Raw genomic sequence first — 18,883 nt, 5'->3', positions numbered from 1 at the left:
GAACTGAAGTCGTTAGCATGAAGAGCTCAAAGATCCCATACAGTTCTTCGGAGCTCTGCGCTATAGTTATTGTTCCTCGCAATTTCGAAAAATCTTCATTCTGATATCCTTTGAGTTCAGCTCAAAGTGTAAGTTTTGTTATCTTTTTTATATCTAACACTCCAATGAGGTAAACCTTTAATTAAATAATTTAATGTCGCCGATTCTGTTACTTTTTCGAATATTGCTCTAACTTTCTGAAGCATATTTTTGACTCCAAAATTTCTGACAAAATATTATTAAAACTCTCCCAATAGTGGACTACCGCTTAAATATCAATTCTTTATCAGAACGTCGAAAGCAATAAAACAAAGCTACTTCCTCAATAATCAATTTTTAAAGTTCCAGTTTTATGTGTACAGAATTGTCATCACAGCGGTTCGATCTCGACAAATAAAGTTCCGAATTTAGTTCAGTTTTATAAAAGCTTTTCAAAAAGCTCAATGAACTATTCAGATTTCTCTTCGATTCCTTAAGCCCCTTGTACTTAAAAATTGAATTTTCCTTACTAGCACTCAACGCCATCCAAATCAAGCGAACCTCTTGACAATATCTTACACATATAATTATTTATAATAAATATTTACAAAAGTTATAGTTTCTGCTTTTGCACTTAGTCTCTACAGCTTCAGGTGAAGCAGCAATTATGGTATTTTGACTGGTATGAAGAGGCGTGGATCGCCGATTTTCGGACTCAGCCGCACTATCACCTGATCATCGCCGTCGCCCACTTCCAGGAATGAGTTCCAATCGGCTAGAAAATAGAAACCGTTTTTACGTTTTGGCGGCTTCGGTTCCTCTTTATTCGTATCCGAGCCGCCGAACGACTCTTCCAAATCGGCGAGCGAACCGTTACGTGGCTCCTCCGTAGTCGTTGTGCTGCTGCTATCATTAGTCACCTTATCAGCTCTGGCACTATTAGTATTCGCAGCTGCCGCAATGTCTACTGGGTCTGACGCTATGTCTGCATCGTCGTCTGATGCACTCTGTACCGAGTCGCTGCTCGTACTTGCGCTGGGAGTTGTGCTCGTGCCGGCTTCATTCGTTGACGCGCTTACAGCGGGTGTCACACTTTGACGTCTATTCTTCGTGGTGTCATCGGCGGGTGTTTGTTGTTTCTTCAACGTTTCCAAATACTTCGCATCGGCTTGACGCAGCAACTCGGATGAAACAGTGAGATTAAGCCGCTGCAGCTCCTGTAAATTACCAATCAAGCGCTGCAGCTCATGCAAATCTTGTGTTATGTCTGCGTCGTCAGCAGCTGTGACAGTTTGCTCCATGCCAAGGGTTTCCTGTTTACTTGGAATAGCGTCGTTGACTGCGACATCCGGTGAAGCCAGCTGATAGTTCATCTCACTAAACTCGCCCATTAAATCGTCCATACTACCCGGATCCATATCAGCGTAAATATCCGTGTCACTGCGTTTCTGGAAACCGAGCGTTTTTTCAGTGGAGACGCCTATTTTGTTAGCTGCACGCTTAATAGCGGCCTCAATAATCTTAGTTGCGCTGAAAACCGGCAGATCTAAAGTACTAGGTGTGGTTGATTTGTGCTCTTTCGGTACGAGTGATTTAGGTGTGGTTAACGAAAAGAAAGCTTCCTTTTCGCTGGAGTCTTGTATATCATTCTCAGCGCTTGTAGATTCGGGAGTTACAACAGTGTAGCCAGTGTTTGTGTCTTTATGCTCGTCACTGGGTGTTTTGCTTACGTGGTTTATCAAGTCGTGCAGCGCCAAGCTGGGTTTAGAACGTTCGGCTGTGACTATATGCACCGATTGTGTTGTCACAGTCTCAAGTTGCTTCTCCGCTCTTTCATTGCTGGCATGTTTCGTCAGTTTGGTCTCTATTTGATCTGATAATTCTGTCGGTAGAGTGACGCCTAACTTCTCAAGCGCTTGCGCGTTACTCAACAACTTCTGTAACTCTTCCAAATCTGCCTTTTGCTGCACATTACCGCTCTTGGGCTTTTGCACCTCATGCGACTTATGCGCGACAACGAAACGTGGCGGCTCCTTAGTCACGGTCTTGTAGATCACAGGCGGCTGCATATTCTTGTATGAAGTGCGTTCATCATCTTCCAGCTGCTTGAAGAACTCTTGGTATTGTTCGAAATCTTTATCATACGAGGAGCCTTTAGGGTTCGCAGGCACTGACATAGCCAACTCACGCAATTCTTCGCTAGATGTCGGCTCCAATGCAGCGCTGTCTTTTTTGCCCACATGAGCTTTCGTCTCGAAGGGTTCTTTATAGTCTGCTTTAAGTATATCTTCAAATGGTTTGTACTCATGCGTTTTCACGGGGTAGACTATATGCGCGCCATTCGAGTTATGTACCGTGGGCGTGTGCACCGATGCGGACGTAACTAGATTTGAAAAGTCAGTGAAATCGCGTGTGTAGCTGCCGACAGTCGGTGCGGGCGTGGCTGGTTGCACAATGTCATGTACGCCGTGTATCTTGACGCGTTCCAACTCCTTGACTTTACTCAACAACTTCTGTAATTGCACGAACTCGTTGGGTTCCACCTCTTGGAGACTGCTGCCTGAGCCGGTGTCGTTTGTGATGTCGATGATTTGCTGTGCGAATTTCTGCGTGCGCTTGGCGGAAGGTTTTGCAGCAGTGGCTGCTGTAGAGATTTCAATGCGTCCATATGCGTCTTGCTCTGCGCTTGCAACATGCTGATAGAGCTCCTGCAAATGCGCGAAATCATTCGAGGGCGTGCGTGGTTCGTTAGCCTTGCCGGAACTTGGCGCGTTCACTTTACGCGTGGTGAAGCCCACAAACGGTATCGGCGTATCTGTTGTAGTGGCACGTATGCTCTTCTCGTTTTTGGCATTTAAACGTTCCAGCTGCTGTACGCGATTGATGAGTTCCTGCAGCTGAGCGTTGTCAGACTCCGCTTTTTTGGGCTTTTGCGCGCCAAGACTGTCGGTAATGCGCTGTGCTAAGTCTAACGAACTAACAGCTGGTACCGGTGCCGGTGCCGCGGTCGGAGTTGTAGTTGTTGTTGAGGGTGTGGTTGTCGTTGTAGGCGCAGGTGTTGTAGTGCTCGTTGTTGTTGTTGTTGTAGTTGTGGTTGTGCTAGTGCGCGTGCTTTCCAATTCGGCAAAGTATTTCTGCAGTTGCTCAAATTCGCGATAACTGGGCGCCGGCGTACGCGATGTGCTTGTAGTTGGCTTGGTGGTGGTAGTGGTAGGCGCTGCTGTGGTACTCGTACGTGCACGCGCTTGCTCAAACAGACGCTGCAGCTCCGAATCATCTAAATCACCTAATATCAAAGCGCGCTGTGTTGTTGTGGTAGTAGGCTTCGCTGTTGTGGTTGTTGTCGCCTTTCGGCCGGTCTGTCTAGCGCGCGCTTGCTCATACAAACGTTCCAGCTCTCCATCATCCGTAAGCAGTTTCTGCAGATTGAAAACATCTGTTGGTGCCAAAGCGCCGCCGAGTCCACCCAGTCCGGCAAGTAAACCGCCACCAGCACGCGCGGGCTGCGCTTTTGGTTTCTTTGTGGTGGTGCGCGCGTTCAGCAATTCAAATGCTTGCAATTGGCGTAGTACATCTTGCAACTGTGCGGCATCTGCTTGCGCCGAACTGCGTGGGGCGGGCGTGGTCTGTGGTGCGAGCTCATTAAAACGGTTCAACAAATTTGCTGTGCGTGGCGTGGGCGCCGCAAATTGCACCGGTCCAGTGCGCGCGGCATTAGTCGCAGGCGCGATAGTTTTTAACGCATTATCTGGTTTGATGCGCAACTTTTCCAATTCCTGTAGATTTTCCAGCAACTTGCTAAGTTGATCTGTGTTTGGCGCTTCTGTCTGATGGTTGCCCGTGTTGCCGAAATTGATGTCGATATTTGGGTCAATGCGTCTACGCGGCTTCTTCGGTTCTATCAGCATGGGTGCGCCGTTCGTTATTAAATTGGGTGTAGTGGGCGCCGGTGTTGTTGTCGTAGTTGTAGTTGTAGTGCTACTGGTTGTTGGACGTTTAGTTGTGGTGGGACCTAGCGCTTTGGGATTGACGTTTAAGCGCTCTAGTTCTTGTAAGTTTTCTAAAAGCTTTTCGAGTTCAGTGCTCGCCGCGGCAGCTGTACCACTTCTGGGCACCTTGGCTGTGGATATTTCGCTTTCACCAGCAGTTAACTCAGCGTTATGACCCTTCAGATTATTTCCCTTCTTCAAATCCTTCTTTTTACGACCGCCAACAATACCGAAACGTGTAAGATAACCCTCGACTTCGGGTTTGACACGTATCTCCTCGCCAATATTTAACGGTTTGAAGCTCGAATAAGCATCAGGTCTGATTTTTGGCGAGAGATTGTAGGCTTGCAATTCCTTGAGATCCGTAAGGCTTACGGTCTGCGGCACATAAGTGGATATCACCGGCTGGGGCGCACTCTCTGCCGCATAGTAATCATCGATGGGGAAGCGGTTACGTGATTGTGTTTGCCCAACAATGCCCAAGCTCTCCAAAACATCCGCTACCGGACGCACTGTGGACGTCTCGTGCTTTGCTGGCTTGCGTTGTTTGAGAAACTCAGCAGTTTTGGCATTATAATGGCTGCTATAACGCTGCACCGGTTTTGGTGTTGGATTACGTTCCACGCTCGTACGATAATCGCCATCGTATATGCTATTTGTAACTGGTTGAAAACCGCCGCTTGGCTCTTGCTGTACCGACGATGTCATCTTAAACATGACCGGCGCTGGTGGTGGTGGATGATATGTGGTCGGGTTGGGTGCAAACATTTTCTGTGTCTTCAAAGAATAGGCAGGCTTGTAGGTTGTAGCTGCGAAATCGCCGGCTGGCGCAGTTTCGGTTTTCAGTGGCGCGCTGGGATCGGGTGTGAGGAATTTGATAGGCTGATGTGGTGTATAGGCGTCGATTACTTTCGTAACTGGCGGTCGCGTATAAAGTTCCTAGGGGAGATAGCAGTTTTAAGTTACAACTCACAACGATAAAAGGTCAACTAAATTCACCTGTATATTTTCCTCGGTGTTATTGTCTGTATTATATGGCAATACCAGCATGAGTGCGCGCATGCTGTCCGCGCGTCCCATGTCCCCAGCTGCAACACTCTTCTGATACTCCTCACGCGTCACCTTCTCGTAAAGCTCCTCGATTTCGCCTCTGAAAACGAAAAGTAGAAACGTAAGTTTGTTCAATGCATTTCGCTGATATCCACGATGATGAAGCACGAAATTCTATGAGCCACAGTTAATCATTACATCTCTCTTGCTAAACTGCCTCAAATAAGGCTGAGAATACCCTCTGCCTGATGAGATTTCACCATTGCTGCTAGTACGAAATTTTTCATTCAAATTTCTCTTCTACTATTTATTTCTTCAATTTCTACGGTTGGTGCTCAAGATGCTAAACACTTTGACTTCATTTTCCCCACGAGGATTTTACATCCGTATAGTTGGAAATATATTCCGACGCCGTTAAACACATTATCACTTACCTCGTCAAGCGTGGCAAAGATGGATCCTGCGCCAAGATTCGCTGTACCTCTTCAATGGTCTCCTCCAACTCGGGTGGTTTGAAAAGTGTATGGTTTACATTGGGACTCAAATAATTGCGGGAGTCTGGAAAAGGTTGATTAATGGTAGGTAAACTGCAGTAAGGCCGGATTTGTAGCAGAATCAGACAGAGTAAAAGTATTTTGGGTCGATGATACATTATGGCTGCAACGAGAGTAATTTAAAATGTGTTTATAAACTGATATTTAGAAATAAATAAATTATGCTAAAATAAAAATATTAAATGACAATTCATATGCTAAGATTCAGTGGATAATAAATATTTTAAACTAGGAAAGATCATTTTAATTATAAGTATAAATAATATATAGGAAAAATGGAGCTTAGAATGTGGAAGTACAGGAAAATGGGGAGTATTATAGTGAACAATAGACAGATGTAGGATGTAAGACGGAAACGAGTAAACAGCAGTTAAAAATTACTATTTGCATAAATTCGTTTTCTAACACAGTGAAGTTTGCCTTTTCTAATAACATTAACAATAATGAAGCTACCATTTGATTGAACCATGAAAAATTATGAATTCAAGTTGAATATTTTAATTTCTTTACGACTCAAACTACCGGAAAATCTAAAAGATGACACCATTCATGAGAATGTTCCCTTGATTGATTACAAAATTGGGTTATTCTTAACTAAATTTAGTTTCATAATAAGAGTAAATTTTATGATAAGTCTATGGGGTGAAGGAGCGAGAAAAGGAAAGAGAGAGATAGATGCAAAAACTTTCCAGATATAAAATAAAATAAAAAGAGGGAGAGGGAGACAGAGAGCGGAGAAAACTCTTTGCCACGTTATGTATCATAATATAACTCCAATAATTTATTACAGAATTAGACGGAAGAATCAAGGTTTTGAGTTATTTTAGTTTTCCATAGACTTCCGTAAGAAGCGCTGAAGTCATTAAGACCCATAAGTAAAATTTATGTCCCTTTCAAAAAACTTAATATTTAGAGTACGTTTGCTTACCGCATTATTGATTGTTTTACCCGAACGTCTACAGTTGATGGCAGAAACGTTAGAACCGATTCAGCTTGAACGAACACAATCACAACCATTCTCTTAGAAATCAGTAAACTGTGTCAAAGAAAATGGATATATCGACCAGATCAAAACTTATTCGAGAAGATCCACACATTAAAGCCTACCGTCGATCAACTGCTTATCTTCCTCCAAGGGCTTGTATCAAACTACGCTCAACAGATACAAGCGGCTTATTCAGTTAGAAGCGGTTAATGGCCATAAAAGTATAATTTGTAGAGAAGAAAAATTTTAAGTTTTGAAGAAGTTTAAAAAAAAAAAAAGACAAAATCTACGCAAAAGCTTCCAAAGATGCAAAAAAATTTACTCTAACTGTTCAAAGTGGTCACCATCCAACTGCTGTAATGATTTGGCCGAGAGCAACTGCAAAGGCGTTACACCTTTACACTTTTGTTAAAAAAAGATTTAAAACTGGGACAAATATGTATGAAGGATTTTTTAGACGATGCGGTACAACAGCTAACCAATACGTTGTTCAATGGTGAGCTTTGGATTTCAGAGTACTACAGCACATAAGGCACAACCCACCCAGCAGTCATTTAGAAGCAATATTCCTGGTTTCAGAGCTGAAGACAATTGGCCGTCTGAAAGTCAAGACTTGAATCCACTGGACTACAGTTTTTGATCAGAGTTGAAGAACACGGCCTGCAGGATACCTCACCGAAATTTACAGAGTCTCAAAATATCGTTGGTTGGACAGATCCTATAGAAACTGCGCGTGCTGGTATTCAGCAATCGTTTGAGCGCTTCTGTTAAAGTAAAAGGAGACCCATTCGACTAAAAATTTTACATCACGCGCTTAATATATGAATTATTTAATACAGTTACCGCTTTTAAAAAATTTATTACACTTCCCATTTTATTACGGCCTAAACCTGTAACAGAACTTATGGCAGAACTGAGTATAATAGATTCAACCAAACTTCACGCATACCACAATACTCTTCAAAATTACTAGAACTTCAAATAAAACAGTATTTGATCTACCTAATTTAACCGAAATCTAAAATGATAATTGCAGGAAGTATTCGAATCATGAATGGAGCCATATGTCGAAGTCCACGCAAGTGAGGAGAGTTCCCTTAGTGCCATTCACATGGAAATGGCCAGAAAGAATTTTTTACATAAGGCTCAAGCAGCTCACGACGTCCGGTCTTAGGCCAAATAACCTCTGTATAGTCAAAGGACGTCTGTTTGAAAGCACGCTAAAGTGAGAAGACGAAACATCCGACCCCGAAAGCGAAGCAAATGGGTTCGATGGTGAAAGAGGGCAAGACGAAATACCTCCTGTCATCAAACAAACAGCCGTTGCACTCGCTACTTAGCTCCGCCGTCACTGTTGGAAATCGTAACTGCGAAACCGTAGATAATTTCGTCTTCCTTGGAACCAACATTAACACCAACAACAACGTCAGCCTCCAAACCCAACGCAGAATAACTCATACCAACATTTGCTACCTCGGATAGAGTAGGCAATTGAGAACAAACAAACCAAGACCAAACTCTACAAGTCTGCTATATAGAGCAGAGGCATGAACGATGACCACAGCTGACGAGTTGGCGTTACGAGTTATCGAGAGAAAGGCTCTGCGGAAGATTTATGGTCTTTTGAGCAACGGCAAAGACCTCCACTCCGTTGGAAAGACCAGGTAGAGAAGAACCTGTCTATATTTGGAATCTTCAGTTGGCGTTAAAAAGTAAAAAGAAGACCGACTGGCGTGCTATTGTAGACTTGGTGGTTATAACCACATAAAAGGTGTCTTTGAAAATAAAGAAGAATAAGATTCGAATCAAGTTCATCGATTCAGCAAGTTTAAAAATAAAAAATTATTAAATAATTACAAATTTTCAGAAATGTTATATTAATCCTTTTTTTATTATTTTTTTACCTCCTTTGATAATAAATACTTTGGTTTACTAATACTTTTGTGTTTTATTTTATTATTACTGTATTATTTTTTCGTTTTCGCTTTGTGATCTTCTATTTCTAATTTTTATTTCGTTTTATATATAGCTTTATATATTTTTTGCTTCTTAAACTAAATAACTCCAAATGATATTCTCTTGAGCACAACTCAATGCTTCTTACACTCTTTTAACTGTAACTCACTCACTGCTCTGCAATTTAGAGCGTAAATATGTATAAGCACACTCAATCAATGCCGCTGTTATGTAAGCGCTCAAATGGCGCTCATAATTTGAATCGCGCCTAACAACATTTAATTGCACTTCGCAAATTATAGTTTTTGGTTACGTACGTACACACATACATTCACATACATGCCCGCTTTTCTTGGCTGTGGCAATTATGCTGTAGATCTGTATAGTTATTGGACTTTATACAGCGCCATTTGGACTTGATGCGAACATTTTTTGCGGCGCCTCAGCCGCAATCTCAATCGTTTTATGCGAGACTTCTTGCTGGCTATTAAGATTCTGTAAGCTTTGAAGTTATATAATTGCTGAACAAATAATGTGGGTAATTTGTACATACATATGTGTGCATAATAATAGCACTTTGAATTGATGTTAATGCGTTTTCCGAGACAAATTCCACTAATACACGGACGAAACGAGTTTATTGCACAACAACAGCAGAGTATCGTTGAAGCTAAATGTGTGCAATTGACATTATGGACCTGTATTCAAATCTTACTATCCTTTGTAGTCTACTGCACCCTTATCGATAGCTTCCTCCAGATTCTGTTTTATCAATTTTTGTTATTTCCACATAATTTTCTTCCATACAGCTTCTGCAGATAGTGTCCGGTAAAATTCCAGCCTTACTGCATGGACGCGAAGGGACTTTCTGCACTACACGTGCTTATGAGGACCACTCGTTGAACGCTCTCAAGTTTCTTTGCAAGTGTGGTCTTTTCTAGATCCCTCCACCACATAAAGACTCCGTTGAACAAAGTTTGGCTTGAATATAGTGTCGTAGAGCCATTCGACTTCGACACACAATTTCACAGTATCCGCCGGTTGCAGACGGATATCTCCCATTTGGGGCTGCGGTGCCACCGGGATCATGTATCTGCTAGTAAATAGAACCATCTCGATTTTATTTGGGTTTATGACGAGAGCATTCACGACTGACCAATTTGTTACGACACTAAGATAGAGACTTTCCTCTGACCAAAGCGTCGTTAACGGACAGAATTCATAGAAAATTAGAGAGAACTTTATCTTGTGGAGTTCCGCTACTCACATTTCGTCGGGCACCAGCGTTTATCCATTCCGTTTCAATCACTCTGTCGCACAGAAGAGTGAATATGAGATATTTGAGGTTTGCTCCAACCCGAAGACCGTTCAGAGCAGTTACGACTGCTTCCTTTAGGACGTTTTTTAAGCATGTTGCGCTGCTGATTAATGGTCACTCGGAATGCGCCTCATTATGTACCAGTCCATCAGTCTCTCCAGAGTTTTTAGTAAGAAGGAAAAAGAGAATAGTGGGTCTGAAGTCCTTGGCCGTAACGGGGGAGCCCCTACTAGTCTTTGGAAAAACTCTGAATCGTTTCCAGATCACCGGGCTGTAACCCAGGGCTAAGTTTGAGGTAGCAAGCCAGTAACATTTTTATGTAAAAACGCAATTTTTCTAGTTTGTCCTATTAAATAATCAATAGTCAAGTTCCATAGCAACGAAAACTCTCTCTTCTCTCCCGGGTTTCTTCACTCTGACAGCATATACTGCAGATTTCCATTGAGACGCATAGCGAACTTTCTATTAAGCAAATAAAGTATCATATTTTCGCAGAGTTCGTACTTAAGAAACTGGTTTACAGATACTTTCCGTAAAATATTCTAAGTTTCACTGAACTAGGCTTGATTTATACCCTTGATTTATTCCTTAGTAGTTTACCTTAAATTCAAAGATATCCTGACAGTAACATATACTGACGTTAAGCTCAACTTATACCCGCCCACTTAAGGTAATGAGCCTCTGCGTGACCCTCTCCATCTTTTTGCCTTCAAACCTAGTCATCTAATATCGCTTTTACTCCAGACGCACCAGCTCTAAAAGAGGCCGGAACCAAAGCTGCATCATATTACTAGACAGAGTGATCAGAATATGGCACTTCCGCTTCAGAGGGGAATGGGCATCTGTTCATCGAGTAGTAGTGAGAGAAATCAGGGAAAAAATGAGGCAAGTACTTGCATTTGTTGTATCCAAAAGCGCCTCCGCTTTAGAGACAACTCAGCTTCGAAAGTAAAGTGAAATCAGTTAAGGAAGAGATGAGATAGTACTCTTTAACCAAAAAGGACTGCTTCTTGTTCGAAACGCTCTTCAGAAATTCCGAAATATCTAAGCTCTGAAAAGCTTTATAATTCACTCTAGAGAATGTTAGCCAAATAATGACAACCTGCGAAAGCAATGGAAGGCATTAGAAGGTTTCGTGGTACCACGTTTTCTCACAATAAAATCAGCTCTATAACCCCGGAAATTAACAGACTTAGTGCAGCTAATAGTTAGATAATGAGTTTAAAAAACATGGAAAGAATATACACATACAACTGCCACCCCTTTAACAAAAAGCTTCAGACACAAGTAGGTGTTAAAGACCTAAAGCCCAACGAGGCGTTGAAAGGCAGTACTGTGTGTAAGCGGCACTTGATTGCGAGCTTAAAGCGCAACACATTCCTACATACATAATTAGAAAATTAAATAGAGAGTATCAACAATTGTAAGAGAATTTAGTAAGTCAAAAAGGTAACGATCAAAACCACATACCAGCTACACAGGGGAACTCAGTAAATGAAGCACGTGCTATTACACAGCTTGTACTCGGGCATAAGTTAGTCAGCAAGTAAGTAAGTAAGTAAGTTGCACCTACTTTTAGTAACCCGCACAAAATATGCATTGTACTCGCTGTAGCCTTTAAAGAGTTAACGGCGCATTTGCGCATGCGTAACACGCTTACCATTTAAGTGCGCTGCCAAGCGTGACGATTTGTGTTGACATCGGTTGACAGCATATTTCAAGTCTACATGTATTCTAAAAACACACAAAGCGGGTATAAAGATGATGTATGTGTTTTCGAATTTTTTTCTTCTCAAAGATTGAGTGATGAGTACTTTAGCATGAACTTTCAATATTTTTCACTAATCATGCAACTTTAATCTGTAGTCTAGTAATGTCTACGCTACAAAATAAAAATGATATTAACACTAATCTGTATTAATGAGAGCGTTGTTTACTAAACTCGCTGTAATCATCGTCGAGCAGCCACAAGAGACTTTTAGTAGTCAAAGCTGCTCAGGCAGCTTTCCTTAAACAAGAAACCTACTACATATTAAAATAAATAAACTCAAAATTTTCCCATACATACAGCTTTTTGCCGAGCAAGATGTTGAATTGCATACACCTAAATTATGTAGTTGTAAATTTTTTGGTGAAACCAAGCGGCCATACTTCGAAGCTTACTTACTCATGAAGAAGCGTAATTATATGAACTATCTTATATAATTATATACAGATTCTTTACATGAAGATCGACCCAAAGCTCCAGCTATTTGAAGCTAGATACCTTTCACAAGGTAAGCGGAATGAAAAAGTAAGTGATATCGTGAAGTAAAAGTCAGATAAAATTTAAATAAAGAAATTAATTTTAGTTCACGTAGAATACCCTGTTGCTGATGTATTGAACCAGAATAAACTTAAACAATTATTTCAGTGATGCAAGCATAACCACTGGTTATTTTGCTACTGGCTTGAAGGCATCTTTGAGTGAGCAACGGATAAGCCTAAACATCTTTTTATGTCTCGCGGTGATTCGATACATAATTTATATAATAAGTATAAGCTGTAGCTGAGAGGCATCAAGTATCAACTAACTATCACAAATTTCGATAGGGTTTCTAAAAGCATTCTCGAAAACTTTGATATGAGAACAATTTAAACAATAAACGAAAAAACACATCGAAAGAAAAAAAACTTCTTTTGGCACATTTCTCATTTAACTTATAAATAGAATTCACTTATGAGTTCGGAGATCACGTTAAAATCTTTATGAGCGTAATTTTATATTCCAAAAAGAGTTTCTAAAAAATATGCCTCTGAGTCTTTCTTTAGAAGTTATTGCTGACAGTCTCATTGGCTTTTCTTTATTTTGATTTCACAAAAACTAAATTTCGTTTATTTTTTCATGTAGACAAATTAAAATCAACTCGTCTTAAGCTCTTTAACTCCTCTTTTGCTTCGTGTTCGTTTAAAATTTCGTGTGAAATACGCAAAACATTCGGCTTAAAGGCAAAATTATCGCAAAATCACTTTGTTCCTAGCAAATTTGCAACACTCTAAATTTCCTTTTCAAAATGAATCCTGTACAAATCTATTGGGCTGAGCACAAAGGCGTAACGCTCGACGAACAACAGCGCGACATATACATACGCGATATACCGCAAAAATGGCTGCCACGCATTGCCGACTTTATGGTGGAGAATTCCTATCGCACCAATCGACTGTACGCACAGCTGAAGATACACGATAATCCCGATGTGGAACAAACGTATCGTCGTTACGTAGATCACGTGCTGCAAAACGAATGCAGTATTATGGTGATCGACGAGGAGACGCACGAGATATACGGCGTAGCGCTGGTCAAATGGATGACCAAAAAGTGGCGCTCTTGGACTATTTGGCTGCAAATATTCGATTCGTTTCTACTTTTCGCCGAGTTCATGCTACTCGGTCGTATGCTAGTGCTCAAGTACGAAGAAGAGCATCCGGAGCATGAGCCTGATAGCCTACACCTTTTCGAGTATTACTTGCATCCCGAGCTTAAGGAAGATCCGGTCTTCATGCAGAAATTCTTCTACAGCATTTTGGAAGTGGCGCGTCATATGTTGATGCCACATGTCTCCTTTGTAGCCGCAACTCTGGAGCAGCAACAACAGGCTGAAGCATTCGGTTTTCAAGCGCTCTCACATCTCATCTACTCGCTGGTGGAAGACAGCGGTGTGCGCACCTTTCAGTCGTTGCGCGACATTGAAGAAATGTATATGGTGTTGTATGAGTTTCCGGTTGGACCGATAATACCCTTTTATACCATGCCGCCACCGCATCCGTACGATGAGGAGGATCGTTTGAAGCACGAGCCGCATGCAAAGCATGAAGGTGAGGATGCCGCTGCATTCGATGAAGATTCAAATCGACGCTCCTTTTCTAAGCTGGCTATAAAGTAACGGTTTTTTACCCTTAATGGTACAAAGGAGTGTTAGACTTTTAAAATGTAGCCAATGCTCTGATGTTTAAAGTTTTTAAATTGTAATTCATAAAGATTTTAAAACTCCCTGGATAATATAAATTTTTTTACTTTAAGCAAAAGCTTTTTGTACTGACATCCGGCGGGTTTTTAGTTCCGATGACAAAAATTTATTTCTGAAAATGTTTCATCTTCTGAGAGAACTCCAAGAGGGTATTCAACATAATATTTGCTTTCGAGCGAAAAATGCAAAGACGGCTTTATTTTCTAAAATATTGACTGCTCTTTCGTTTAGAAGGTAGAGATAGAAAATGACTCTGGTAATTTTGGATCATAGTAAGCTCTCTAAATAACTTTAAAACCAAGAGAATTTGAAGTATTTGTATTAATCTGTAGTTCCTGAACTTCTTCTATGTTTATAGCATTTTATATTTAGGGATTATGTAACAAAAACAATTTTTAGTCATCAAAAATCGCAGAAAATTAGTCTTTCAGATTAGGATCTATGTACATACTTTTGCATACGTTTGAACCAATTTTCAAAGCAATTTTGCCACTTTGATCGAGGTATGTCCAAAATATGCGTTCTGAACGTATCAACACTCTCTTCAAGTGTCGAAAACGAAGGCATTCGGTCCCAAGTCAGGACTGTACGGTGGATGACTCATCAAACTGATGTTTTGAGTACTCAAATATACAATTGTTTCAGTCGATATGTGAGAGTTTGCATTGTCGTGGTGAAGACTGATCAAAAAACTGAATTATGTTCATCAATGCATGTTGTTCATTCTATTTTTTGGCCAAGAAGCATATTTCAAGTTACTGTAAGCAACACAAATATTGTTCAAAGTTATGAGTTGCCAGATTGCAAAATCCAAAGTTTGATGAATATGATATTTGTCAACTGAATATGAGTCTTTCATGCTTGTTTTCGATTTAAAGACATGTATGAACGTGCTTTAACAACTTTACTATAAAATTATATTTTATGAGGTTGACGGCAATGCCCCTCAAAGTAGTGATGACAATACCATTAACAGTATTATCTAAGTGGTAGGCAATCCGTTCCAGAGCTCCTACAAAGCCTCTGTGGAGGACTCTCTTCGTTAAATGGAACACAACTCTCTGTCTATGTCGACACTAAGTTCTTTGTGGTAGTCTTGGACAACAAACTTCTGGGGATACTTAATGCGGATGAAAGAGTTGGGAGGGCCATCACAACCTAAAGGCTTTCTCCCTCTCTGATGACTTGGTGCTACACAGCGATTGTAAGACCAATTCTGCACTTGAGTAGGGCAGTAGTCTAGTGGCCATGTTTACGGAACTTTACCTACCAAAAACCAATGGAAAGGATACAGAAGCTCGCTGAGCTGTGCGGAGCCTCTCGAATTAATGCTTAAACAGCCACCTATTGACCTTTTCACTGAAAACTTCTCTATTTACATATATTTAGAAACTCGCACATTACATACTGCCGGAGCATTGCAATATATATTAAGCAGAGGTCTTTAAGACGGTACGTGTTTAGCCAAGCAATAGATTGTTGATCACGTATTCGGGTGGCAGCCGTACACCACTGCTGACAATTTCGTCCACATCTAATTGCCCTAGACGCCTTTTTGGCCTGGCATCTAGTAGAGTTGAAGTCGCTTGCTTCTGGCGACACTCTCCATTGCTGCCCTGCTCTGCAAGACACTCATAGCCAATATTAGAAACTACGTTGAAGCCCGATCAATATTCGATACTTGAAAGCATGGCAAGGAAAATCAAAACGCGATTGGACGATTTATCTGGGTGGAAGATGGCAAAAATCATGTGTAAAATGGTAGATCGAAAATATACACAGTTTTTAATGGCACTCGGGAGATGGAAATGTAGAAATATGATTGGTGGCAGACGTTTGCAAAATGGTCTTTACAAAAGCTGAGAAGACTGCAGAAAATGTCAAGAGCAAGGCACTAGGAAACAATGGAGCATATCTTGTGCGCTTTTCCCGAATTGGCAAGGCTATGCTTTAAGTATTTGTGGAGACCACGTTATGGAACACTGGCAGAGGTATCGATAATGAGACCATAGTGTCTATTGAAACACGGGTCAAGCGCAGGCGTTCTAAAGGATAATTCCTAGTGGAACTCAAAGTGGTACGTTAATGACCAAAACAGGCCCATGCGCGTCTCATTAGCCTACTAGACTAACCTAAGCTAACTTTTCAAATTAATATCTTTATACTGACTTGATTAATATTTAATTTTTTTTTTTTTTTAATGTTAAATTTCTTATAATTACAGATTCAATTATAAATATAATTTTGTTTTTCTTTTCCTTTTTTTTTTTTTAAAAAAAAAAATTTTTTTAAATATTTTTGCTTATTGTAAAAGTTGATAATTCGGAATACTAGTTATTTAATTTGTAATACATTTTTTTATTGAAATGTTGCATCAACATCGCCTAGCTACTGACTGTTGCTTGCAAAGTGATTGAATATTCATGAAATAATTTTAATTAGCATAAAGAGAGCTGAAAGCGAATACGTCAATATGCAGATACCAATGTTAATGTACACATATGCTCATAAATATGTACAATGTATGTATGTATTTTATAGATAAAAAAAACCATTTTGGCACTTAGATTGTTGTCAATCAACTAATGTTGCTTTTTTTTGTGTGTTGTTATGGTTATATTTTTTGTTCATTTTGTTATTGGAATTTTGACCTCTAACAATAGCTAAATCAAACCAAAATGCGTTGAAACAGATGTTTGTGAAAACAATTCAGAAAAGCCTGTTAACAGATGTGAATGCATTCAATGTCAGCGCGCACAATTCAACAAACAACCAACCGATTTTGCTTTAAACAAATGTGTGAGAAACCACACTCAGGTGGTGAGCAAGTGAGCGGCGAGACTAATTTGACAATTGGTGGTTTATGAAGTATGCTTATGTCGGCACTCTATACTTTATGCCATATTTTTATTTAGAATTTAATTAATTTTTTATCTTGCTTGATTTCAATTGAAGCTCAAGTGGTGGTATGTTCTTTAATCTTAAAGAAATTTAGTATGTCAAGAACAGCAAGTTTTGAAAGTTATTTGATCAATGTGCATTTGTATGATGAAGCTTTAAGCATTTATATGAGAGCACTCAGTGATGCGTTCTTACGAGCTAGTAAATTTAATTATTGGTTAATTATCGTACGAGAAATCGAAATATCTCAAACAGAAAATTTGCTTAAATTAAAAAAAAATTAATTGAAATCATGAGAGCTCAATCCCTAAATTCCATTGAGATGCTAAATAATATGCCGAAAATATTTTCGGGATCACGAATTTATTAAATTGCTTAAAAATATTATTCATTATACAATAATTATTTTGAAATTATTGTTTATTTCAGTTTCTAAAAATTAAATCCCGAAAGTATTTTCGGCATTCCGAACTTATCGAAGTAGTTTAAAATATTAATTATTACGTTAAAATTATTTTGAAATTATTTTTGATTTAATTTTTTTGTTAAAAAATAAATCCCGAAAACATTTTCGGGATCCCGAAATCATTACATAACTTTAAAATATAATTTATATTATTATATTATTTATGATTTGTGTTTTTAAGCTTTAAAAATTAAAACCCGAAAACATCTTCTGAATAACAAAATTATTACAATAGTTTAAAGTATTATTCATTATGTGAAAATTATTTTTGATTTCAGTTTCTGCTTAAAAAAAATAAATCAAGAAAAAATTTTCGGTATCATTAAATTACTTTAAAATATTATTCATTGTGCGATACTTATTTGGAAATTATTTTTGATTTCAGTTTCTTGCTTAAAAAAAATAAATCCCGAAAAAATTTTCGGGAGTTTTGCATAACTGTTGACAAACCTTTCATTATACGTTTTAGCTTTAATTTTTAAGTCACCCTTCCACAACCCACTCACAAAAATAATAAAAAGTATTATGCATAACTCAATTAGATAAACGATTCAATTGCATGTAATAGGCCAAGATGCAGCTCCCTTTAATCATATGTGTTTTCATAATATTTAAAATGTCACCCGAAATTACAACACTTGCTTATTGTCAACATATTTACGCGCATCTTTATGAAATTGTTATACTTATTTAGTTGTGATTACGAAAGACACAAGAAAGCATAAATTCGAATAATAACTTTTATGGAGACATGTGCACAATAACTGGCTAATTAGCTGTAGATACTTAAAGACGGGCTTACATATATACATATGTGCATGTACATGTATACATTGTATTATATAAATAACAAAATATTATTTATACACATATACACAGCTATACACATACACAAACATTTGCACTTAGATAACAATTTAATTTGCGCAAGTTTGTCGCTTAAGTCTTTAGTTCGCGCATGGCCTAGACCCCGCTACTAATAATTGTTGTTTGACTTTTGCACACATTTTTTGCTACGAAGATGCAGATCTACACATATGTATGTATCTATGTGTATACTTGGTGCGATTATATGTAATCTCCATTATAAAAATAACTGGGTACATATATGTTTATATTTTTTATTTTTTTTCTGGTATATATAATATATATTTTTTAATTGAATGTAAATTATTTTTCATACTTTTTTATTTTTTCAAGGGGTTACATGGGTTTCCTTGGTTATTCAACAGCCTTTTTCAGCAAATTTTTTTCTCATACAAAAAATGAAATATTTTATTAGAAAAAAATACGTGCTTTAGTCAAAACCATAACTTAGAACTTGGAATAAAATGAAAATTGTATTTTTGGTAGACCTTTTTACAAAAAGTAAGAATTGTATCTCAAAGACCTGTGTAAAATTTCATGAAGATCGGTTCAGTAGTTCTCGAGAAACCTTGCCAAGCGACTTCAAAAACACAGTCTCAAGTAAAAGGCGGTTAAAGACATAGCCTAGCTAGCCTCGAGCGCACAAGCTCTCAAGAATTTAATAAGACAATAGTAAGAAATAGATCTTTTGAAACCCGTGAACCCATTTAGTACCTTAATTTTCACATTTATATTTCTTTTTTAATTATTCGAATTTTATATTATATATATA

The 18,883-nt window shown here is 39.0% G+C and overlaps 2 protein-coding genes across 6 annotated transcripts in view; one reads left to right on the top strand and one right to left on the bottom strand.

The window, feature by feature from the left end:
- Window positions 1-143: 143 nt before the first annotated feature.
- LOC108972457 (flocculation protein FLO11) overlaps window positions 144-18,883 on the bottom strand; it is a 34,520-nt gene continuing 15,780 nt past the window's right edge. For all 5 annotated transcript variants that reach the window (XM_018939049.1, XM_018939048.1, XM_018939050.1 and 2 more), the window contains exons 3-5: window positions 5,492-5,714; window positions 5,007-5,157; window positions 144-4,946 (exon numbers count right to left, since the gene is read on the bottom strand). In XM_018939049.1, the coding sequence (XP_018794594.1) occupies window positions 684-4,946; window positions 5,007-5,157; window positions 5,492-5,709 (4,632 nt within the window). In that variant the 5' untranslated portion in view covers window positions 5,710-5,714 and the 3' untranslated portion in view covers window positions 144-683. The remainder of the gene's footprint in view (window positions 4,947-5,006; window positions 5,158-5,491; window positions 5,715-18,883) is intronic.
- LOC108972459 lies at window positions 12,720-13,896 on the top strand. Its single transcript, XM_018939054.1, has one exon. It carries the CDS (start codon window positions 12,924-12,926, stop codon window positions 13,791-13,793), a length of 870 nt encoding a protein of 289 aa, XP_018794599.1. The 5' UTR covers window positions 12,720-12,923; the 3' UTR covers window positions 13,794-13,896.

The sequence above is a fragment of the Bactrocera latifrons genome, unplaced genomic scaffold (assembly GCF_001853355.1).
Source record: "Bactrocera latifrons isolate USDA-ARS-PBARC rearing strain unplaced genomic scaffold, ASM185335v1 scaffold_4, whole genome shotgun sequence".
Classification (NCBI taxonomy): Eukaryota; Metazoa; Arthropoda; class Insecta; order Diptera; family Tephritidae; genus Bactrocera; species Bactrocera latifrons.
The sequence above is the reverse complement of the archived record's forward strand: the minus strand, read 5'-3'. Positions and strand labels throughout refer to the sequence as shown.

Coding starts and splice junctions, on each gene's coding strand:
- LOC108972459 (XM_018939054.1), top strand. CDS start 12,924: ATGAATCCTGTACAAATCTATTGGGCTGAGCACAAAGGCGTAACGCTC.